General features: G+C 39.6%; 1 protein-coding gene across 3 annotated transcripts in view; it reads left to right on the top strand.

Moving 5' to 3' along the window:
* LOC126457025 (gastrula zinc finger protein XlCGF7.1-like) overlaps positions 1 to 25,615 on the top strand; it is a 127,169-nt gene that overhangs the window by 40,856 nt on the left and 60,698 nt on the right. For all 3 annotated transcript variants that reach the window (XM_050093001.1, XM_050093003.1, XM_050093002.1), the window contains exon 3: positions 14,818 to 14,991. In XM_050093001.1, the coding sequence (XP_049948958.1) occupies positions 14,818 to 14,991 (174 nt within the window). The remainder of the gene's footprint in view (positions 1 to 14,817; positions 14,992 to 25,615) is intronic.

Below are 25,615 nucleotides of genomic sequence, written 5' to 3'. Positions count from 1 at the left end.
TGAGATTGGAATACTGTATGGTTTTGTAAAGAAAGGTTCATGTGGCTTCAACTGTAAAGTACATTGGTATCCAATTACTTTACCTGGTATATTGCTAAATACATCACTATATTCCCACAAAAATAATTTCAAATCTTGTTTTTGGTTCTCAGTTAGTTCTCTAGCTTCGGCTACTTTTTCATTTACCAACTTTTCAAACTCTATCTCGTCTGTATCAAAATCTGTGACATGGCTTTCAATGTACTTACCTTCTTTTGTAACTTCAATACTGTTCACAGTCTTACTTATACAAAACAAATTTGATTGAAGAAGTTTCGTAGTGATGACTTCACCACTTGGTAGAGTCATCATTAATTTCTGCCCTGCCCAATCAAATGCTGCACTTACTTTTGTTATCCAAGACATGCCTAGGATAAAATCCTCTGTGAGATCAGGAATGATGAGACACCCATGTGACCATGATACTCCTTCAATTTCAAAAGTAATAAAAGCCTGACTCCTTATTGATTCACTGTGCTTCCCGGTAGCACCTCTTATTTTAATTCCTACCACAGGTAACTCGACATAATCCTTATTAGTTTTCAGTTTTTTACTTAATGATTCTGATATCCCAGATACTTGACTTCCTGTGTCTACTAAACACTTTCCTTTCCATGATCCTATCTGCACATCAATAAACGGACTGCTTACATCAAAGTCAAATTTTTTGCTAATATTCTCATGTAATAAGTCATCTTCAATTTCACTGAATCCATATCCCTTTCCAGTATCCTTACCTGTATCATTACTACCAGAGTTATATGCTGTTATTACCCTAATTACATTTTCTTTGGCCTGATTACTATCTCTGAATATTTCATTAATCCAACTACATTCATTTGTGCTATTGTGTGTCTCTCCTTTATATTTCTGTCTTAAAATTTGTGCAATGTGATACTGAATTCTATGCCACCAGTCTGGATACAAAGTTTCACATATATCAAGTGTTACTGTTCTGAAATTTTCATCATCCTTAATGGCACTACTGTTAACCCATAAGTTAAACAAAAATTGCTCACTATCTGACATTTCATCATCTACTCCCCTAATGCTGTTAAGATTACCTGCTGTCAATTCCTTCTCCTTTTTCTTCCATGTATCAAGATCAAATAACTCATTGGCTGAAATTCTGGCATCCTTATCATTCAAATTGTCAACTGTGTTCATGTGTACCTCGCTAATTTCATTACTATCCTCTTTTATATTAGTAATCCCTAAAGCTTCCAACTCCTCACTTACACCAATAAAACATCTATCTTCACTACTATCCTCAATTTCCTTTTCTTCCCAATCAACATCACAAAAATTATCATCTTTATCCTCTGCACTCTTACCTTCAGTATGCAGATACACATTTAAATCATCCTTACTAGGTGCTCTTTTCATTCCTAGCCCACCAGACTTATCCATAAGTTCTCTAATTCCTAATACACTTTGATCATTTGAACAACTATTTTCCAGCAAGGTGCTCCTCTCAGCCCACTCATAGAATGAATCTAAGTTTAGTTCTTCACAGTTTTCTAAGCAATCAGTGTCTTTAAATAACTTACCTTTTGTTTCTGATTTATTTGTATGACATATATTATTTGTAACAGATACTACATTAATGGGATAACACTTCTCTTTAAAATAATTACTCATTATGTCACAGGTATCTTTCTGTTTAGTTAGACAGTTTGGGTTGGCCCTTTCCATTTGTGTATAAGTAGCTCCTACCTTGCGGACCGCCAATGGAGCCCTATTCAGTTTTTTAACTCCTGTTCAGTTCTCCCCATACCATTATGACTATTCCACTCCTTTGGTTTATTTCCAAAGTGCCTGTTACCAAATTGATTATGACTATTTCCATATTGACCCTTGTAATGGTAATTGTGTCCATGTGATCCCTTGAAGTTGTGCTGGTGATTTCTCTGATGAGAATCACTACTTCCACAACTGTGTGGTTCCTTTTTATCATGTGTGTTTCCCCAATTTGTATGCCCTGTCTTTTGAAAATGGTTTTGACTATGGTGTGGTGGTTTACCCGTTTTCTCAATAATTCTGTCTAGTTTGTCAACATATTTCAAAAACTGATCTATTGTGTCATCTGGACCATAAGCTAACTCCCACTGTAGTTCACATGGTAGCCTCCTTTTGAGTGCATCAATTTGAGTGAGTTCATCAAAAGGTTTGCTTAGGTGAGTGAGTTTCCTTAACTGATTTCTGCAAAATTGCTTCATGCTACCAAATTCATGTTTATAAACAGGTCCATTCAAGAATTCGCTTTTTATTCTTGCCTGTTCTGTCTCTGACCAGAATTTACTTAAGAATCTCTCCTCGAACTCTGCAAAAGACATTCCCTCTGTACAATAATGATTAGTCCATGACAATGCTTCACCTTCTAGAAATCTTTTCACAAATTTAATTTTCAAATTATCATTCATATTTGGAAAAAAGTTATCTTTGCAATGCTGCAGGAAATCTACCGGATGCATACTGCTCTCATCTGAAAAGTTTTTTACTGGAATATTGTACCACAAAGTGCCAATATTGTTCGGCAAACTATTGGTGACCATATTGCTACTAACACTTTCAAGTTTCTTAGTGATGTCATTAATACTACTTTCTAAACTCTTGACTTCATTTTTGTTTATCTGATTATTTACATCATAGAGGGAAACATTCCACGTGGGAAAAATATATCTAAAAAGAAAGATGATGAAACTTACCAAACAAAAGCGCTGGCAGGTCGATAGACACACAAACAAACACAAACATACACACAAAATTCTAGCTTACGCAACCAATGGTTGCCTCGTCAGGAAAGAGGGAAGGAGAAGGAAAGACAAAAGGATATGGGTTTTAAGGGAGAGGGTAAGGAGTCATTCCAATCCCGGGAGCGGAAAGACTTACCTTAGGGGGAAAAAAGGACAGGTATACACTCGCACACACACACATATCCATCCACACATACACAGACACAAGCAGACATTTGTAAAGGCAAAGAGTTTGGGAATTTTTTGGGCAGAGATGTCAGTCGGGGCGGATGTACAGAGGCAAAGATGAAGTTGAAAGACAGGTGAGGTATGAGCGGCGGCAAATTGAAATTAGAAATTAGCGGAGATTGAGGCCTGGCGGATAGCGAGAAGAAAGGATATGCTGAAGGGCAAGTTCCCATCTCCGGAGTTCTGACAGGTTGGTGTTAGTGGGAAGTATCCAGATAACCCGGACGGTGTAACACTGTGCCAAGATGTGCTGGCCGTGCACCAAGGCATGTTTAGCCACAGGGTGATCCTCATTACCAACAAACACTGTCTGCCTGTGTCCATTCATGCGAATGGACAGTTTGTTGCTGGTCATTCCCACATAGAACGCTTCACAGTGTAGGCAGGTCAGTTGGTAAATCACGTGGGTGCTTTCACACGTGGCTCTGCCTTTGATCGTGTACACCTTCCGGGTTACAGGACTGGAATAGGTGGTGGTGGGAGGGTGCATGGGACAGGTTTTACACCGGGGGGCGGTTACAGGGGTAGGAGCCAGAGGGTAGGGAATTGGAATGACTCCTTACCCTCTCCCTTAAAACCCATATCCTTTTGTCTTTCCTTCTCCTTCCCTCTTTCCTGACGAGGCAACCATTGGTTGCGAAAGCTAGAATTTTGTGTGTATGTTTGTGTTTGTTTGTGTGTCTATCGACCTGCCAGCGCTTTTGTTTGGTAAGTTTCATCATCTTTCTTTTTAGATATGATTATTTACATCTATTTTTTCAGTAATAATTCCTATCTTTTGTTCAAATTTGCTTTCTACTTTAACAATTTTATCGTCTACAAGAGAAATACGCTCAGATACTGTTTCTTCTACATGTTTTATATCTGAATGCACAACTTTAAACGCATTATGGATTTTCTCTCTACCTGTACTAACTTCAGTTTTCAGATTTTTTACTTTTGCATCTACATTTTTAACTTTTCTCCCGACATAATTGACCTTACCCGTGATCTTAACCATATTACGACTCAAACTGGAAATTTTTGCTTCTACTTTTTGAAAGTGATCGTCATTTTTCTTTTCATATTCTTTGAACTGCTTTTCAAATTTATCACTCATGAGCTTAAGAGTCTGGTCTAACTGAGCAGCGTTGTTTTGCTCCATTTGATCCAAACGAATCTCATTAGCATCGAGTCTGTCTTTAATATTTCCTAACCACTGTCCGTTTTGTCTGTTAGTGTCATCAATTGCCTTAAATTTTCCCTCCATATAATTCATTATTTTTGATAGCATGTCTTTAACTTCATTCTGTCTTTCCGTATGAGTTTCAACTTTGTCTACAGGATTCGGACTATTACTGTTGCATTCAGTTTCGTATGATAAATTTACATCTGTACTAGCGTTGGCGACACCGTTGTCAATACTTTCCTCTTTTACAATAGTCATCTTTTTACACAGGAATAAACAAAACACAACAAATTTATCTTTTCTAAAGGATACTAAACTATTTTACTCACAGTTTACTTATTTTCTTATAAGGTCTTCTTTGTTGATTGGTGCGTGATGGAATTCACAACACTGAAACACTACTCTTTATGAATATTGCTTTTTTTTTTTTTTTTTTTTTTTTTTTTTTTTTTTTTTTTTTTTTTTTTTTGCACAACACTTTACACTATTTTTCTTCTTTCTTGACTTATTGCGCCGTTATTCTTGCTCCAGTAACTGCATTCCGATGTCTTGAAGGTACCAGCATACGATTTCCTTTGTCTTGAAGGTATCAGCATACGACTTCCTTGAACATTTTCATCCAGGATGTACGAATTCTGTCGTTTTCTTCGCAATCTCGGTGGTAGTTTATTTCGGTAACATTTTCAATAATCCCGGACGACGCCACCATATTGTACTGGTTGTTACCTATCTCGTTTCTTGATAACTGAATGATGTGGAATCTTACGCGGTATATTGTGGTAGGACCACATTCGCACCACGTGTTTGTAATTGATAATAATACGAGTAGTTCCAGCACAATTTCAGCAAGGCTTATTTATTAGTAGCTGCTGAAAGATTACACACTGCAGATCTCGTTTGTCTAGGGGTTTTGTCTGCAAAACATTACTCTAACAAGCATGGCCTGGGTTTTCTTCTTGTTTGAAATAAACACTACCGGATTCGAATTACTTTTGGCTAAAAATAATATTTATTCGTACTTTTTGTTTAGTCACTACAATATTTTTCACTACGAACATTGATACCCTAAAAATGCATTATACTGTACTGGTCACTTAAACACATCCATCTCCCTCCAATACCGACAAAGAAGTGGCGGGCAAGCCAACATGTGCCCGGAAGTTGCAGACATTCCTGCATTCCAGATTCTTTGGTCTTCTGACATTAATACACTCCAAAGACACATAAATAAATACATATAAATATACAACATTTATCATCTCAAACAAATCCATTATTTATCATAAAAGAAAATATTCATAAATAAATAAATTAAACACATTGTATGGCAACATAATGAAGTTACCTTAACTCTCTACTGTGGGCATCGTACTTTTCGCATGAGATAAAGTTTATCTCTGACAGGTAATTCCATTACAAGTTGCGGAAACAGTTTTCATGAATTCCAACTTCAAGTGTTCGCGGCATCATGATGTCCCTCAGTTTTTGTTTTTTTCTTGTTCCGTGTTCTCCACTTCGATCTCACAAGAACTGTGGCTACATTCAGTCGACGTCATAGAACCCCACACAGTGCGAGTCTAATTACTCAGGAAGGTCGTCCAATATTCTTCAGACTCTGTTAATGATACATGTCCTACATGCCATGCACCCATTGACATGGATTGCATCACTCCTAGGATTGGGTATCTGCATTTACATATATACTTCACAAGCCAGTGTACTGTGCATGGCAGATGGTACCACACATCACTATTAGTCATTTCCTTTCCTGTTTCATTCACAGGTAGAGCGAGGGGAAAAAACAACTGTCTATAAGGCTCTGTATGAGTGCTAAATTTCTTCATCTTATTTTTGTGGTCCTTATAGGAAATGTTCATTGGCAGCAGCAGAATTGATCTGCAATCAGTCTCAAATGCTAGTTCTCTAAATTTGTGCAATAATGCCTCATATAAAGAACACTGTCTTCCCTCCAGGGATTCCCATTTGAGTTCATGAAGCATCTCCATAATACACACATCAAAAACATTTTGCATCACCTCAGTTCCGAGAGTTCCAGAACCTGTACAGAAAATTGAAATAGAGATCATCATAAACATATTTTCGGCCTTTTTATATCTCATAAAAACCAGACATTGCACATTGTATCACCTTACAGCGAGACTTTCAGACGTGATTGTCCAGATTGTTGTACACACCAGTACCTCTAATACCCAGTAGCACCTCCTCACCCATCAATGCAGGCCTGTATTCGTCGTGGCATACTATCCACAAGTTCATCAAGGCACTGTTGGTCCAGATTGTCCCACTCCTCAACAGTGATTCAGTGTAGATCCCTCAGAGTGGTTGGTGGGTCATGTCATTCATAAACAGCTCTTTTCAATCTATCCCAGGCATGTTCGATAGGGTTCAGGTCTGGAGAAGATGCTGGCCACTCGAGTCGAGCGATGTCGATATCCTGAAGGAAGTGCTTCACAAGGTGTGCATGATGACAGAGTGAATTGTCGTCCATGAAGATGAATGCCTCGCCAATATGGTTGCACTATCGCTCGGAGGATGGCATTTGGTATCGTGCAACCGTTATGGCACCTTCCATGACCACCAGCGGCGTACGTCGGTCCAACATAATGCCACCCCAAAACTACAGGGAACCTTCACCTCGCTGCACTTGCTGGACAGTGCGTCTAAGGCATTCAGCCTGACTGGGTTGCTTCCAAACACGTCTCTGACGATTGTCTGGTTGAAGGTAGATGAGACACTGATCGGTGAAGAGAACGCGAGACACTGATTGGTGAAGACAACGTGATACCAGTCCTGAGCAGTTCATTCAACACGTTGTTGGGCGCATCTGTACCGCACTGCATGGTGTCGTGGTTGCAAAGATGGACCTCACCATGGACGTCGGGAGTGAAGTTGCACATCATGCAGCCTATTGCGCACAGTTTAAGTCATAACACGATGTCCTTGCTCTGGATTGAATAACACCAGGGGTAGGATACAACCCTGGTTCATTCCCATCTCAAGTGCTCACTCTCATGACCTTAAACTCTCATAACTGCTATCTGGTTTTTGTTCAAGTTGTAAATAACCTTTAGCTCCCTATGTTTTATCCCTGCTATCTTCAGAATTTTGAAGAGCATGTTCTAGTTAACATTGTGAAAAGCTTTCTCTAAATCTACAAATGCCTTTCTTTGACTTATCTTGTAAGAGAAATCGTATGGTCAGCCATGCCTAATGTGACCCTGCATTGCTCTGGAAACAAAACTGATCTTATCTGAAGTAGGTGGGTACTATAGTCCGATTAATATTACTTGACATTTGAGACTTCACATGTTTGACCTGGTTTCCTCCAATCAGAGCGCTCACCATCATGCCCAGATTGTTTAGCGTTGTCATACTGCCACAACAACCAGTCAGATCACTTTCACTTCCTTGTCAGGCTTTCTTTCATGATGTTTTTGGGTCCTGAATACTAGGTCTGGATCTTCTATTTTGTATTTTATCACACATGGTAACCACACCAAAAACAACATGTATTCATAACAGTGGTAATGAAATACACACATTTTGTACACAACACTAAGCAAATATTACTGGATCCTTTCCCCCAACACTTGATTCAGTGTCACGTATACAGTTATTATAATCACAGAGATCGGCATACATTAGGTAAGCTTCGTACAACATGCATAAAGCTGACTTTTTGAAGGCTCAATTCGTTGTTGCGACTGGTTGACCAGAGTTGCAAATACAGTATAATGCCACAACACAGCATACTGAAGTAACGCACTGGTCGATGCATAAACTTGATTTGCAGAAGGTTGTAGGTTCGAATCTTGTCGAATGCATCAGATCTTATTTTTTCCCAAATGAGATCAAAAGACTTATTTTTATTCACTTACCTGTTTTAAATGTAATGTTTTATTTCTAAAACTTTCCTGTGTCATTTTTGTCATCATATTGTGTTTTTCATTTTCACTTTTCTTCCTATCAGTCTTTATTTACTTGGACTCTGTCTGTGTTACCTAATATAATCTGCAACCAAGTGCCAAGATGGACTTCTCATTGGTTAGTAATGCAGTACTTCATGTAGCCAGTGTGAGGATAGTTTCAGGTAACCAGTGATAGTGAGAAATTACAGTTTGCTTCAGCACTGAAACTTAAATTTTTTGTCTTTAGTTCGCTGGTAGAGCTTAGCTTTAATTGCCATGCACAAAACAGTCATGATTTTAGTTCTGCCGTAAATTGTTGTCCGCTGTTTTATTGAATACATTGCGTATCTCAAGCTTGTGGCTAGATTAGGACTTGGAATTTAAATTTGGGGCTACAAAAGGCATTGTTGGCTGCAGCTCAGTCACTTAAAAGCAGCTGCCCAACATACCTCATGGGAGGCCACTTCCAACATTGGCCAGAAATACACATTAACAGCATTTGTGATCTGCCATGTTCTCATGTGTCACCTATGACCAAGCAAGAGCCAGCACCCAATATGGCAACATTATAGTATCAAGTGACATCTTTCACCTATCAAGTAATTTTAATTGGCCTAGGGTCATTCCATTTTGTGTGGTATGATTCGTGTTAGTATTTGCAGCCACAACTTCTTAAACAGATGTTTCAGTAATATTCATTCTTGTCACCATATACCTTCACAGGAATTGGAATTCTGACAGTCTTCTTGAAGGCTGAAGGTATTTGGTCTGTCTCTTGAGAGTACTTATGTCACGGTATGTTCTCAAAAGGCTCTCAATAATTCAGAGATGTATACTCAAGTGGCTTAGTTTTGATTTAAATCTCTCAATGTTCTGTCACATTTTTCTTGCAGTGTTATATCTCTCATCATATCTTCATCTACTTCCATTTTTCATAATATTGTCTTCAGATTAATTTCCTTTTTATAGCCTGTTATATATTCATTCTACCTTTCAGCCTTCCCTTCTTTGTTTAGTTCTAGCTTGGCAGGTTAGATCTTGATATTCATACAGCTGCTTATCTTTTCTCCAAATGTTTCTATAATTTTTCTATATGTGGCTTCAATCTTTTTATGTAAATTCTATGCTTCATATGCTTTTCTTTTCTCATATAACCATTCTTGTTTTTTCATGTTGTGCTTTCGGTCAATCTGACTTTGTAGATGTCTTTTTTTTCTTTTGCCTCCTCCATTTGCTGCATTTTTTTATATGTATTCTCCTTTTGTCTGTTAAATACCATACACAAACATTTAAAAAAAATCACCCTGTTTCCCATAACTCCTGAAGATAGACGTTGCCTGTGGACATTGTATCACAGACACAGTCCCTTTGACTGTTCAGAGATGTCACTAAACCCACCCAATGATGTAAACAACCATGCATGAGTAGCACATATTAGACAGAGGGGATCCGACAGCCGATCAGTTCCAGCCGTCCCACCAGGAAGGAGGTGAGCGGCACGTTTTGTCTGTAGTTAAACCATGCCTCAACAGTCAATACCGTGGTTCAATCACATCCACGTTGTTCCTTTGTGCCAGGAAGAGCTCTCAATTAGGGAAATGTCCAAGTGTCTCGGAGTGAACCAAAGCGATGTTGTTTTTGACATGGAGGAGATACAGAGAGACAGGAACTGTCGAAGACATGCCTCGCTTAGGACGCTCAAGGGCTACTACTGCAGTGGATGACTGCTACCTACAGATTATGCCTTGGAGGAACCCTGACAGCAACACCAACATGTTGAATAATCCTTTTCATGCAGCCACAGGAGGGCGTGTTACAGTTCAAACTGTATGCAATAGGCCGCATAATGTGCGACTTCACTCCCGATGTCCATGATGAGATCCATCTTTGCAAACACGACACCATGCAGTGCGGTACAGATGGGCCCAACAATGTGTCAAATGGACTGCTCAGGATTGGCATCATGTTCTCTTCACCGATGAGTGTCGCATATGCCTTCAACCAGACAATCATTGGAGATGTGTTTGGAGGCAACCCAGTTAGGCTGAACGCCTTAGACACTCTGTCCAGGGAGTGCAGCAAGGTAGAGGTTCCCTGCTGTTTTGGGGTGACATTATGTGGGGCTGACATACGCCACTGGTGGTCATGGAAGGCGCCGTAACGGCTGTATGATACGTGAATGCCATCCTCCAGCCGATAGTGCAACCATATTGGCAGCATATTGGCGAGCCATTTGTCTTCAAGGACGACAATTCGTGCCCCCATTGTGCACATCTTGTAAATGACATTGCTAGACTAGAGTAACCAGCGTGTTCTCCAGACATGAATCCTATCGAACATGCCTGGGATAGATTGAAAAGGGTTGTTTATGGGCGACATGACCCACCAACCAATCTGAGGGATCTACGCCGATTTGCCGTTGAGGAGTGGGACAATCTGGACCAACAGTGCCTTGATGAACTTGTGGATAGTATGCCGTGACGAATACAGGCATGCATCAGTGCAAGAGGAATTACTACTGGGTATTAGAGGTACTGGTGTGCACAGCAGTCTGGACAGCCACCTCTAAAGGTCTCGCTGTATCGTGATACAACATCCAATGTATGGTTTTCACTAGCAATAAAAAGGGCAGAAATGATGTTAATGTTGGTCTCTCTTCCAATTTTCTGTACAGGTTCTGGAACTCTTGGAACTGAGGTGATACAAAACTTTTTTTGATGTGTGTATTGTGTGTCATCCAAGGATTTCTGCTGGGTCTCGTTTCTTTGCCCATTTGATTCTTCACAGCATTCACCATTTCATCTATCAAAGATCTCCTTCCATCTTCTGCTTTACTCCTTTTCCATATTTCAGTCTCTAAGTCAAAGGGCGGGTTCCATCTCAATACTCCATCTTTGCGCAATTTCTTTTGTTGTTATCTGCAGCTCAAAGTCAATAAATTACTATCAGAATCCACCTCTCCGCTGGAAGTAATTTTTAGTTTAAAATCAGGGTTCGAAATCTTTGTCTCACCATTATATAATTAATCTGAAAACCTCCGATGTCTCCAGGTCTCTTCCATGAATGTAGCGCCGGCCGGAGTGGCCATGCGGTTCTAGGCGCTACGGTCTGGAGCCGAGCGGCCGCTACGGTCACAGGTTCGAATCCTGCCTCAGGCATGGATGTGTGTGATGTCCTTAGGTTAGTTAGGTTTAATTAGTTTTAAGTTCTAGGCGACTGATGACCTCAGAAGTTAAGTCGCATAGTACTCAGAGCCATTTGAACCATGAATGTAGCATTCTTTAATAATTCTTAAACCAAGGGTTAGTAATGATCAAATTGTGCTCTGAGCAAAATCCTACCAGGCTGCTTTCTCTTTTGTTCCATTCCCCCAGTCCACATTCTCTGGGGAATGGGGACAAGAGAATTGAGGAGGAGTGTCTGCACCCCCACCCTCAGATTTTTTTTTAATTGACAATAAAAAAATCTCAATTTCAAGCCTAATTGTAACATTTGAAAATTTAAGATTATGCCTTCACCCCATAGTAAGGGAGACAAGAAAGAGTGCTGGATATGTAAAAATTGGATCTCAAAGTTACATTTTTCAAAATATAAAATAGACATTGTTTTAAAGCAAAATGTTAATGCAGTATGAAATAAGATCAGTTTTCAAAGGATAAAGCATTGCATAATTTGTAAGCACAGTTAAAGCAGTTTTCAGAGAAGTAAAAGCTTAACTTCAGCCTTGTCTCTTGTATTAATAAAAGATATTTTCAGAACTGTTAGTGATGCAAAGAATATCCAGACTATGTTAAAGGGAGAAAGTGTAACAAGCAAACCAAATGAAAGTACAAAGCAACACTTTAAACAGAAACCTATTGTATTTGCTAATGATGATCAAAATACTTTTGACATAATTGTGAAGATGCAAAAAAATTGTGTGATAAAAATTATCCTGGCAGAGTATTCATGACATTTAAAGAAACAATTACACTAAACTTTACATTTGTTTACCTATGCCCAAAAGGGCCTTAAAAACTGCAAGAGTTAGTTTAAATACTACTCAGTTGCTTTACACTCAATAGTGACATCACAGCGTTAATGTCAGTTCGCCAAATCGCAATGTAACAACGAGTTTACATACCCACAGTGTTAGGTGTATGTTATACAGTTTGTGCTAAACAGATGGTAAAATGGTATTGCATTGCTTCTGAAACAGTACTGGTTCAAAAAAATTATCAAACAAAAAATATTTTGTTGTCAAACTGCTAAAATAAACCAAACAGCAAATTCTGTAATTTTAGCAGAAGCTTCCATAATAATAGCCTAGACTTCATGATAGTTATGGACAAATCATAATACTAGGTTGGTGCATAATTTTTAGCATTTTTGTTTTGCGTGTTGATGTTTCAGTTGCTACGGGTTTATTTATCAATTGTAATTTTTTATTTGTAATATGCTTTTGCTGTTTGAGTTTACATGTTGTCATTTTGTCGTTAGGAGATAGTGCATGGAGCTGTAGGTGCTGGAAAATGGAGTGCCAAGTGGAGAAATCAAAACATTTACAACGTATTCTTCTGTTTGAGTCCAGTAGAGGATTACAGCTGCAGAGGCAGCCAGAAACATTGAAACCATGTTTGGGGATAATGCCATTAGACAGAACACAGCAGGGAAATGGCTTTCTCATTTTAAGGAGGGACCATTTAAATGTATTACTCCACCCTGATCCACATCGTTGTGCTTGAGAACTGACAAATGTGGTGGACTGTGATCATTCCAGCATTGTGTGACATCTCCATGCAATGGAGAAGGTTCAAAGATCATGTGTACAGGTACTGCATGCCCTAAGCCAAAATCACAGAAACCAGTGGGTGGCCATATGTTCGTTCATCTGTACTGTTTCGTCATAAATTGTCTCATGAACAACACTGACCATTCCTATCCTGCATCATTACTGGTGATGAGAAATGGTGTCTTTATGCTAACATATGGAAAAGAAAGGAATGGTTGAGACCAAAGAAAGCAGCAACTCCCTGTAAAAAGACCTATGTGCATCCACAAAAGATAATTAAAAAGAAAGAAATGGTTGAGCCCAAACAAAGCAGCAATTCCCTGTACAAACATCTGCGTGCGTCTGCAGAAGGTAATGTTATGATGTATCTGGCGGAACAGCAGCAGTGTGGTGTATTTCGAACTGCTTCTTCAAGGTGTAACCATAACTGCTGAAATCTTGCAAAAGTAGTCCAAGAACAATTGTCTGGAAGGTTGCATGAAGTGAAGCTACTCCACAATAATGCATGCCCATGTTCTGGTAGACCGACAGGAGTTGGGGTGGGAAGTCATTCTGCACCCACCTTATTCACCTGATCTTATGCCCCTAGATTTTTCACATTTTTCTCTTTCTATTGAACAACCTTCAAGGAACTTCCCTTTCGGATGAAAATCCGCTCCGAGTGTGGCTTGATAAGTTCTTTTCCTCAAAACTACATTATTTCTGCAGTTACCCCAGCATTAGCATGCTGTTGTAAACAGTGAAGGATAATATATTATTGATGACGAAAGTCACTGTTATGTATATCTGCTGTTTTTATCTAAATTTTGAAAAAACACTACAAATGTTTACACCAACCTAAACTTCACATATCAACACACAGTATAGTTCCATGCCCTTGAGAAATACGTAGTTTCCTCATACTTTCAGCTGTTCACAACAACAACATAGCAAGGCCATTTTAAACTTCCATACAGCCATTTGTATTGTTGAGACATGCAAACGAGATGTACCAAGAAAGTTTGTCAAATGTAATGTCACTTTTGAGGCAGTTCTGCATATCACGTCGTGAAGAATTTGGACACTACTGGGAATAATTATGCAGACAAAGCATTTGTTTCATTGGCTTTCACACTGTGTATAAAGAAGAAGAAAAAAGACACTCAAGGAATTGTTGAAGTTGAGAGATAAATGTACCCTTGAAAATTTGCTGAAGGAAATATTATACTCAGAACTTGATTATTACATGAGCTTTCTCTGAATGTACAGTCAAACTTTTAAGAACTTATTAGAATTACTTCGCACTCACATTGGAAAACGAGACATAGTTACATGAAAATGTGTTCTTTCTACTTGGTCCTCTAATGAAATTTATTAAAATGCAACAACATGGGAACGTATATGTATACATTGTCTGCAGAAGAATATGAGAGTAAAATTTTTTTCCTTTTATTGCACTCCTGTTTGTGTATTGTGCATAGAATATTGATTTTATCCTTAATGTCTTCCTGCATAATATTTGACTTGGAAAGACTCAACACCTCTGCTGTTGTATCAATCACCTGTGCCCTTTTGGTTTTACCTTTGGTTGGCTTAGTTTTTTTATCCCATGTGTGTTCACTTATTTCTCAACATGAGATTATGATAGTCATAGGTTAGCTTATATCATGTTAGTAAATCTTGATCCTTTCTGCCAGTAGGTTTTAATAGGTAGGTATTTTCACAAACATGTGCTTCTTGTGTATAGAGTCTTTTTTAAAAATATGTATTAGTATGTCATAACTCACATGGGTGTTTCATTGTTTTTTAAAGTTGCATTTGTAGCTTGTGTCATACTATGTTGCAGTACTATCAAGAATGACCATTAATTTATTTCTTCATAGATTGGTTGAGTACTGAGATATATAGTTCAGAATAACCTGAAAATCTCCTTAATTTCCTCTACAGGATTGTGAGAGTAACCTCTCTGGTGAAGATAATACCTCTGGATCAAGTGTGTCAGAAGAAGCTGAGTGTCGCACTTTGGTTTGTGGAGACTGTGGGAAAAAATTTTCACAAAGACACCTTCTTAGTCGACACAAGAGAGAAGTACACCGTCCAAATCTTAACCTTGTATGTAAGGTAAATAATCCAATTTTGTTTCTCTATCAATCTTCCTTCTTATCAGAACAGCAAAGAATGTTGATCCATATACTATGTCTGCAGTAGTGAAAGATGCTTAAAATTAAGAAACATAAATGTTTTAGTTGAAAATAGGTTTTAGATCCCCAGTCGCTTATCAAGAGTTAAGAGAATGACTGTTCAAATGTCTGTGCGCTTGCTGTAATTAATGTAATCTTGTCCTCACTGTCTCTCTGGGAGTGAAAGTTACAGGATACTAGTATATTCCATGAGTCATCATCTAAAGCTCGTTCTTGAACATTTCTCAGTATAGTGTAATCAAACAATGGAAAAACCAGGACGGAATGTAACATTATCATGAAAAGGAAAGTTGCTGCTCATCGTATAGTGGAGATGCTGAGTCGCAGATAGGCACAACAAAATGACTGTCACAAATAAACCTTTCGGCCAGTAAGGCCTTCGTCAAAAACACACACACACACACACACACACACACACACACACACACACACACACACGACTGCAGTCTCAGGCAACTGAGGCCACACTGCAAACATCAACACTAGTGCATGATGAGCGTGGTGACTAGGTGGGGGTAAGGAGGCGGCTTGGGCGGGAAGAGGGATGGCAGACAGTAAATTGCTGCAGGTTAGATGGAGAGCAGGCAAGAGGTGGGTAGGGGGGAGGATAGTATAGTTTGGTCTGCCATCAGCCAGTTCAGTTTCTTCAGTGTCTCTGTGACACAGTCACACAGGTCAAACAAACCAGTGACTGTTCATGCAGCCATTCCTTGTTTACATTCAGTATCCTCTGTTAGTCCTATTTGGTACAGGTCCCACACAGTTGAGCAATATTCTAGGAAGGGTCATAAGAGTTATCTGTAAGCAGTCTTCTTTGTAGACTGCTTGCATTTCCCTTGTATTCTACCAATAGAGCAAAGTCTGCCACATGCTTCACTTACAACTGAGCTATGACAGCATTCCATTTCGTATTTCTATGAAGCGTTACATCCAGCTATTCGCATGAATTAACCAATTCCAACTGTGACTAAATGATATTATAGTCACATGTCTACATCTACGTAGTTAATCTGCATTTCACAATTAAGTGCCTGGCAGAGGGTTCAGTTAATCACCTAGAAGCTATGTCTCTACAGTTCCATTCTCAAATAGCACGGGGGAAAATCTTCCTATGCGAGCTCTGATTTCTCTTATTTTATTATGATGATCATGGTTCTCTATGTATGTGGGCACCAAGAAAACACGCACATCAAAAAATGTTTTGCATCACCTCTGTTTCGAGAGTTCTGGAACCTGAACAGAAAATTGGAATCGAGATCAACATAAACATCAATTCCACTCTTTTTATTGCTCATTAAAACCACGCATTGCATGTTGTACTACCATACAGTGAGACCTTCAGAGATGGCGGTCCAGACTGCTGTACACACCAGTACCTCTAATACCCAGTAGCACGTCCCCTTGCATTGATGCATGCCTGTATTCATCATGGCATACTAACCACAAGTTCATCAAGGCACTGTTGGTCCAGATTGTCCCACTTCTGAACGGCAATTCGGCCTAGATCCCTCAGATTGGTTGGTGGGTCACGTCGCCCATAAACAACCCTTTTCAATCTATCCCAGGCATGTTCGATAGGGTTCATGTCTGGAGAACATGCTGGTTACTCTAGTCTAGCAATGTCATTTACAAGATATGCACAATGGGGGCGCGAATTGTCGTCCTTGAAGACAAATGGCTCGCCAATATGCTGCCAATATGGTTGCACTATCGGCTGGAGGATGGCATTCACGTACCATACAGCCGTTACGGCGCCTTCCATGACCACCAGCGGTGTACACCAGCCCCACATAATGCCACCCCAAAACAGCAGGGAACCTCCATCTTGCTGCACTTGCTGGGCAGTATGTCTAAGGTGTTCAGCCTGAGAGGGTTGCCTCCAAACACGTCTCCGACGATTGTCTGGTTGAAGAACATGTGATGCCAATCCTGAGTGGTCCATTCAGCATGTTGTTGGGTGCATCTGTACTATGCTGCATGGTGCCGTGGTTGCAAAGATGGATCTCAATAGGGACGACAGGAGTGAAGTTGCGCATTATGCAGGCTATTACGCACAGTTTGAATTGTAACATGACGTCCTGTGGCTGCACGAAAAGCATTATTCAGCGAGGCATGTCATCGACAGTTCCTGTCTCTCTGTATCTCCTCCATGTCCGAACAACATTGCTTTGGTTCACTCCAAGACACCTGGACACTTCCCATGTCGAGAGCCCTCCTGGTCCAAAGTAACAATGCAGACGCGATCAAACTGAGGTATTGACCATCTAGGCATGGTTGAACTACCGACAACACGAGCCCTGTACCGCCTTCCTGGTTGAGTGACAGGAACTGATCGGCAGTCGGACCTCCTCCATCTAATAGGTGCTGCTCATGCATAGTTGTTTACATCTTTAGGCAAGTTTAGTGACCTCTCTGAACAGTCAAAGGGAGTGTCTCTGTGATACAATATCCACAGACAATGTCTATCTTCAGGAGTTGTTGGAACTGGGGTGATGCAAAATTTTGTGTGATATGTGTATTTTCGCACTCTGAGGAGAAAATTGCCGATTGAAATTTCACGAGAAAATCCTGCCACAGTGAAAAACACATTTGTTTTAATGATTGTCACCCCACTCTCTTCCCCTACTTTAAAATAACACAAAACTAGCTGCCCTTCATTGAACTTTCTCACTGTCACCCAGCAGTTCTATCTGATGCAAATCCCATATTGCACATCAATACTCCAGCATAATAGCCTTGTTGCATTTTCTAACAGTTCTGCCAAAAAAATCAGTCTTTAGTTTGCTTTCCCCACAGCATTATCTGTGCGATATTTCCATTTTAAGATATTCATAATTGTCATCCCAAGTATGTATTACATATCTAAAAAACAAAGATGATGTGACTTACCAAACGAAAGTGCTGGCACGTCGATAGACACACAAACAAACACAAACATACACACAAAATTCAAGCTTTCGCAACAAACTGTTGCCTCATCAGGAAAGAGGGAAGGAGAGGGAAAGACGAAAGGAAGTGGGTTTTAAGGGAGAGGGTAAGGAGTTATTCCAATCCCGGGAGCGGAAAGACTTACCTTAGGGGGAAAAAAGGACGGGTATACACTCGCGCACACACACACACACGTATCCATCCACACATATACAGACACAAGCAGACATATTTAAAGACAAAGAGTTTGGGCAGAGATGTCAGTCGGGGCAGAAGTGCAGAGGCAAAGACGTTGTTGAATGACAGGTGATGTGACCCACCACACGAAAGCGCTGGCAGATCGATAGAGTATGTATAGAGTATGTATTATATATGATATTGTATTTTTTTCATTTTGTGAAATGCACAGTGTTACCATATTGAACATTTGAAATGACTTGCCAGTCTTTTTGGACCTCTTTTAAATCTTATCAAGATCTGACTGAAAATTTGTGTGTGTGTGTGTGTGTGTGTGTGTGTGTGTGTGTGTGTGTGTGTGTGTGTGTGTGTGTGTGTGTTTGTTTTTAAGGTAATACTTCATTATAGATAACTGCATCATCTGTCAGAAGTCTGAAGTTGTTAATGTCTGCAAGGTCATTAATATACTACGCGAACAGCAAGGATCCCAACACAGTCCCCTCTATGTCTGTCAGTGACTCCCCATCCTAGATAACATCCTGTGTCATCCCTACCAAAAAACTCTCAGTCCACTTAAAAAATTTGGTTCATACCCCATGTGTTTGTACTTTTGGTAATAAGTGTAGATATACTGAATTAAATGCTTTTCAGAAATCAAGAAATACTACATCTACCTGACACTGCCTTGGTCACTGTTTTCAGGCTATGTCATATGAGACAAGTGTGAGATGGGTTCAGCATGCTCAGTGTATCGGAATTCACTCTGGGTGACATGGAGGAAGTCATTCTTTTAAAGATACCAGATTACATTTTTAACTCAGAATAAGTTCTAATGTTTTTCAACAAATTGATTTCAAGGATATTGGACAGTAGTTGTGTGGATCACTTCTGCTACTCTTCTTCTAGATGTGAGTGATTTGTACTTTCTTCCAACAACTGGGCACTGTTTTTTGTTAGAATACAGTAGATTATAGTTAAAAGGGAGACTAACCCGTCTGCAAATTCAGTAAAAAATCTGATAGTAATTCCATTAGGTAATGGAAGCTTGTGCAGGTTTAGTAATTTCATCTGTTTGCCAACACCACTGATACTACCTACATCACTCATCTATACAGTGGTGTGGGGATTTAATTGGGGCAATAAACCTGGATTTTTGTTTGTAAAGGAACAGTTGAAAAGCCGGCCGAAGTGGCCGTGCGGTTAAAGGCGCTGCAGTCTGGATCCGCAAGACCGCTACGGTCGCAGGTTCGAATCCTGCCTCGGGCATGGATGTTTGTGATGTCCTTAGGTTAGTTAGGTTTAACTAGTTCTAAGTTCTAGGGGACTAATGACCTCAGCAGTTGAGTCCCATAGTGCTCAGAGCCATTTGAACCATTTGAACAGTTGAAAAACAAGTTCAGAGTTTTTGCTTTCATTCTGCTACCTCAGTTATTTAAAACAGATTGAGACATTCACTCTTCCCATTGTGGTTCACCTATTCAATAAAAATTAAATAAATGTGTATTTCCATCTGAATTAAAATTCACAATTGTCAAGCCGTATCACAAGACGCATAGGATTGACAAAGTTGAAAACCACTGACCAGTCAGTTAAATTCAAATCTTAAGTGTTATAAAGTTATTGCACTGAGTTTAGAAAGTTATCCCATCAAAGAAAAATAACATCTTAAAAAAAAGTGCCATATTTAAACAAGTAATTCAGTATTAATGAAATCAGGCAACAAAGAAAGGGTGACATGTTTGTTCTTAGATCTGTCATGAGCATTAGATATAATTTTTGACGAGGTTCTGGGTCCAACCCGGGACATATCTTTGAAATTATTTAAATAATTTAACAGTTTACTGAAACATTAAACTTTATTTATTCACTTGTATTTTTCACAAGTCATGACTTTTTTTTCCAGAAATGGTTTGCATCCTTTAAGTAAATCATAAAACTGACAACAAGGAAGTTCTGAATTAATTTTACGACTTCAACAAATTGTATTCCTGTTGCAAGTTAACATTAAACACACATTTCGTTTTGTTCATTGCTGACTGATGAGGCTAAAAACCGAATAGAGATAAAATGATCAAAAATGTGTAGGTGAAGTACTTCACACCCAGATACAATATAAATACATGGCCACTATTGTGCATCTTAATGAATGAGTGAAATGGGGCGAAACTGATAGCCACGCCTCCCCATTGATGACAGCACTTGCTCAAAGGTTGACTGAGAGGGACATGACCATAAAAGAATGTTTAAAAATACAATGATGAACATATAGGTCTAAAATTTAATGACGTCCCCACCAGTTATTAAATTTTAAAACCCCAGATATTACCACAAACATATGATAGCCCTATGCCATGGGATGTTGTGTCTGAAGATGGTACAGAAGTAAAATTGAGTGACACAACCATCTTCCTTGGTGCAGTGTTAAACATCTGTCTTTGGAACATCACATCAATCTTGTATGCCTAAATTTAAGAAAATCTGTTTATGTAGTGAGAACAGTGTCAGAAGTTGTGAATTGTGATCAATGTGAATGCTATGTTTATACTTGTGTACCCATACCTCACATATGGAATTTTAAGTAAGGATGTGTGCTATTGCCAAGCACATAAATATTGTATTAATCCTTCAATAAAAAGCAGTTAGGATTTGTTGCAATCTCAAATATAATGTCTCGTGCAAAGGCACATTAAAAAGATAGAAATTACTCATACTGCCATCGACATATATTTCTAAAACTGTACAACTAATTTTAAGATAAAAGCAGTCAAATAGTTGAAACAAAAATCAAAAATTGGAAAATCCAGGATGCATTGTAACAATATTATGAAGAGGAAAGTTGCTACTCACCATATAGCGGAAATACTGAGTCGCAGATAGGCACAACAAAAATTGTTACAAATAAAGCTTTCAACCATTAGAGCCTTCGTGAAAAATAGACCCCCCCCCCCCCCCCCGCCCACACACACACACACACACACACACACACACACACACACACACACAAATGTAACTCTCACACACATGACTGCAGTCTCAGACAACTGAAAATGCCAGTGCAGTGTGACTTGAGTTAAGTCAGTCTGACTGACTGACTGTCATCTATTTCTGACGAAGGCCCTACTGGCGAAAAGCTTTATTTGTGACAATCTTTTTGTTGTGCTTATTTGTGACTCGGCATCTCTCCTATATGGTAAGTAGCAACTTTCCTTTTCATAATATAGGTTATAAGTTTGTAGAAAGATATAGATATTGCTATCACTAAGGTAAACTGCTACTGTCACCTAGCAAGGTGCAACAAAAAAGTTGCAGACAACAGCCCCTATCACATGGGGATCAAATTGTTCATAAGTGGAAAGTGAAGCTGCTTTAAAGTGCCTTTGAAGGAGTATTGTACAAACCAGTGTTTTTATAGTATTAAAGAATTCTTCTTAGAGGAACAGATGATCTTCATTTGCACCATATTACACTCCTGGAAATTGAAATAAGAACACCGTGAATTCATTGTCCCAGGAAGGGGAAACTTTATTGACACATTCCTGGGGTCAGATACATCACATGATCACACTGACAGAACCACAGGCACATAGACACAGGCAACAGAGCATGCACAATGTCGGCACTAGTACAGTGTATATCCACCTTTTGCAGCAATGCAGGCTGCTATTCTCCCATGGAGACGATCGTAGAGATGCTGGATGTAGTCCTGTGGAACGGCTTGCCATGCCATTTCCACCTGGCGCCTCAGTTGGACCAGCGTTCGTGCTGGACGTGCAGACCGCGTGAGACGACGCTTCATCCAGTCCCAAACATGCTCAATGGGGGACAGATCCGGAGATCTTGCTGGCCAGGGTAGTTGACTTACACCTTCTAGAGCACGTTGGGTGGCACGGGATACATGCGGACGTGCATTGTCCTGTTGGAACAGCAAGTTCCCTTGCCGGTCTAGGAATGGTAGAACGATGGGTTCGATGACGGTTTGGATGTACCGTGCACTATTCAGTGTCCCCTCGACGATCACCAGTGGTGTACGGCCAGTGTAGGAGATCGCTCCCCACACCATGATGCCAGGTGTTGGCCCTGTGTGCCTCGGTCGTATGCAGTCCTGATTGTGGCGCTCACCTGCACGGCGCCAAACACGCATACGACCATCATTGGCACCAAGGCAGAAGCGACTCTCATCGCTGAAGACGACACGTCTCCATTCGTCCCTCCATTCACGCCTGTCGCGACACCACTGGAGGCGGGCTGCACGATGTTGGGGCGTGAGCGGAAGACAGCCTAACGGTGTGCGGGACCGTAGCCCAGCTTCATGGAGACGGTTGCGAATAGTCCTCGCCGATACCCCAGGAGCAACAGTGTCCCTAATTTGCTGGGAAGTGGCGGTGCGGTCCCCTACGGCACTGCGTAGGATCCTACGGTCTTGGCGTGCATCTGTGCGTCGCTGCGGTCCGGTCCCAGGTCGACGGGCACGTGCACCTTCCGCCGACCACTGGCGACAACATCGATGTACTGTGGAGACCTCACGCCCCACGTGTTGAGCAATTCGGCGGTACGTCCACCCGGCCTCCCGCATGCCCACTATACGCCCTCGCTCAAAGTCCGTCAACTGCACATACGGTTCACGTCCACGCTGTCGCGGCATGCTACCAGTGTTAAAGACTGCGATGGAGCTCCGTATGCCATGGCAAACTGGCTAACACTGACGGCGGCGGTGCACAAATGCTGCGCAGCTAGCGCCATTCGACGGCCAACACCGCGGTTCCTGGTGTGTCCGCTTTGCCGTGCGTGTGATCATTGCTTGTACAGCCCTCTCGCAGTGTCCGGAGCAAGTATGGTGTTCTTTTTTCCATTTCAAGGAGTGTATTTATAAATAAGATTTTATGTTTTTGATTGATCCCAGAAAATTATGACATGAATTGTAACATGTTTTGATAATCCAAAACAAATCTTGCAATTTTCTGTGGAGAATAAATAAATGTATGTTGGAAAACAAATAAATCTATCTACCCAGTGTATGCTTACCACTTTGGTCTCGTTCTGTCAACCCTCCAGACTTCTTCTTAAAGGCTGTGATAATGACAGTTGAAAAAAAATATGGTGTGTTCTGTAACATGGTGACCAAGTGGGCAGGTTCAGTGCACTTGGTGGTTATTTCATTAACATTCTTCTCAACCACCCAAAAACGAACAAAAATAAGAAATCAGTATCGTGAAATTCATTAGCATTATTTTTAAGGTCCTTCATTGATTTATAGCTCAGTTTAATATTTCCATCTTCAAAAACTTGAAACTCCCAACCACTAATTAATTTTAAGTATATGTTTGGCAAAATAATTTTAAATTTATTATCAGGCTCCACAAAACTTCTTTCACCATATCTAGTTTGTAGTATTGTGATACAAATTATTTACTTCTAACTCACTAATATTTTTAAACAAATTAGAATTGCTTTATTAAAGCCTCCATTTATATAGAATAAATTTTAACAAGCTTTAAAAAACAAATTCATTCTCAAAAAGTGCAAAACCTTCAGCGCCTTTTGAAGGAAACCTGGTGGGATTTTTTTCTGATGGTACTCACTTTATTTCATTTCACTCCACTGGGATTTTTCCTACTGAACATTGATGTTGGTTTGCGACTTCCATACCATCATTGTTTACTCTTCTTCTTCTGCCTTGTCTTGGCCAGTGCACATTAGTATGCACTGGAAGAGCTGCTTCTGGCAGTCATTCTCATCTTCTTCTTGATGGGCTGCAGCAGTGGATGATGATAGCAAATTACTATAGTATTTATCGGCCAAACCAATCCTATAGCAATTCAGCTGTGCTCCTACGGGCTAGTAAAAACCATTCACAAATCTTATATGTAGTTGGTATTTGAGTAATGAAGTTGATTTGGGAATAGAAAGTGAGACAGCATCCAGGGAACTGTGGTTTGATAGTGAGGAGCAGTGCACATAACTCTTGACGCCCATGAGCTCAGTCAGCTGTGAGGCTCACTAGAGGCAGGAGGTAAACAACAGCTCCCACTTGCCTGCATCCAAAAACAGCCTAATACATCAATTTTTGTTTATTTTTCAGCTAAATATTGATCAGTTTTAAAAATTCAAAAAGCTGGCATAATCTACATGAAAAAGGCTAGCCATATAATAATTGTAATAATGAAATTTTATAAATTTTCATTCACAATTTTATGCTGAACATCATATGTCAAATTTTTATTACCGTACATGACTATGTAGACAAGTGTGGCAGTCGGTATTTTATCATTGAATGTGGCACACAACTTCATCGTCGTTATCTGAGTACTTAAAACATAACATTCTCCTAGAAATATTTATGACATACGTAGGATAATTTTCAATTGAATTGAAGAGGCTTTTATTGACATCGCTATTCAATTGTGTGTTTCTCTTAAACTCCAGGAAAGCATAATGTGCTTTCAGATAATTATTTGGTGGATCTAGATTCCACATTTTGTCAGGAAAGATTTCATTTCCTCCATTCATTATGTAGATATTGTGTAATTTGATGTGATTAAACAAGGAAGAGTCAGACAATTGATTATTCTTGCTTTTTGTCCAAAAACATTAATAATGAAATGAGGAATATCAAATCCTGCAGAATTATAGTAATTGGTGATATCTAGTTTAAAATTTATTTTCCCATTCAATCCACTAATCTCTGTGTTTGTGGTTCAAAGAAAGATATGGGAATCTTCAGATTTTTAGTCTTTCTTGCTCTAGCTCAAGTGAACATTCTGGTTCATATCTAACCACAGGAACATGGATTTCCATTGATTCCACTACAATTTTGCCTTCCTTCAGAAGTGTGGTCACATCTACTAGAATATGTTGATTTTGGTCAGCCCATTTTTCAATCTCCAGCACTTGAAGACCATGTAAAAATTACAGTTAAATCTCCTTCCCAAATAATTTCTTTCTAATCTTTGAAAAAGATAAGCATAAAGTACTATATTCTTTTACTTGTTATCCTCCCATTATTGAGGATGTGACCCTTCATGGTTAACTCATTGCCTCTAGAGATGAAGTCAATTGCATAAGGACAAATGAAGAAATGAAAGGATGTTCCATTCTAGAGAAAATATTGTTTCCTTTCTTTATGGTGATAACCTCCAAACGACTTTGCCACATAGTTGTCAAACAATTTTGCATTAGGTATTCCATCATCTGTTGGATAATCTGTATTGTCAACTCCAGTAACAAAAAAGCTTGTGTGCAGCTGAGCATGATTAGGATGAACCCTACAGTCTCCAGTATTTATATTAATCTCTATGGTCTTCTTGGGAAGACTTGGTTATTTTTAGTCTTCCCATTCACAAGGAGAGTAAACTGACTGCTCTCTGTTTTGTTCATTATTTATTAAACATAAAATTTTATTAAGCCATAGGACGAGACACCTTTTTCTGTTTTGTTTTACC

The sequence above is a fragment of the Schistocerca serialis genome, chromosome 2 (assembly GCF_023864345.2).
Source record: "Schistocerca serialis cubense isolate TAMUIC-IGC-003099 chromosome 2, iqSchSeri2.2, whole genome shotgun sequence".
Taxonomy (NCBI): Eukaryota; Metazoa; Arthropoda; class Insecta; order Orthoptera; family Acrididae; genus Schistocerca; species Schistocerca serialis.
Note: the sequence above shows the minus strand (reverse complement) of the source record. Positions and strands in the feature narration are given on the sequence as shown.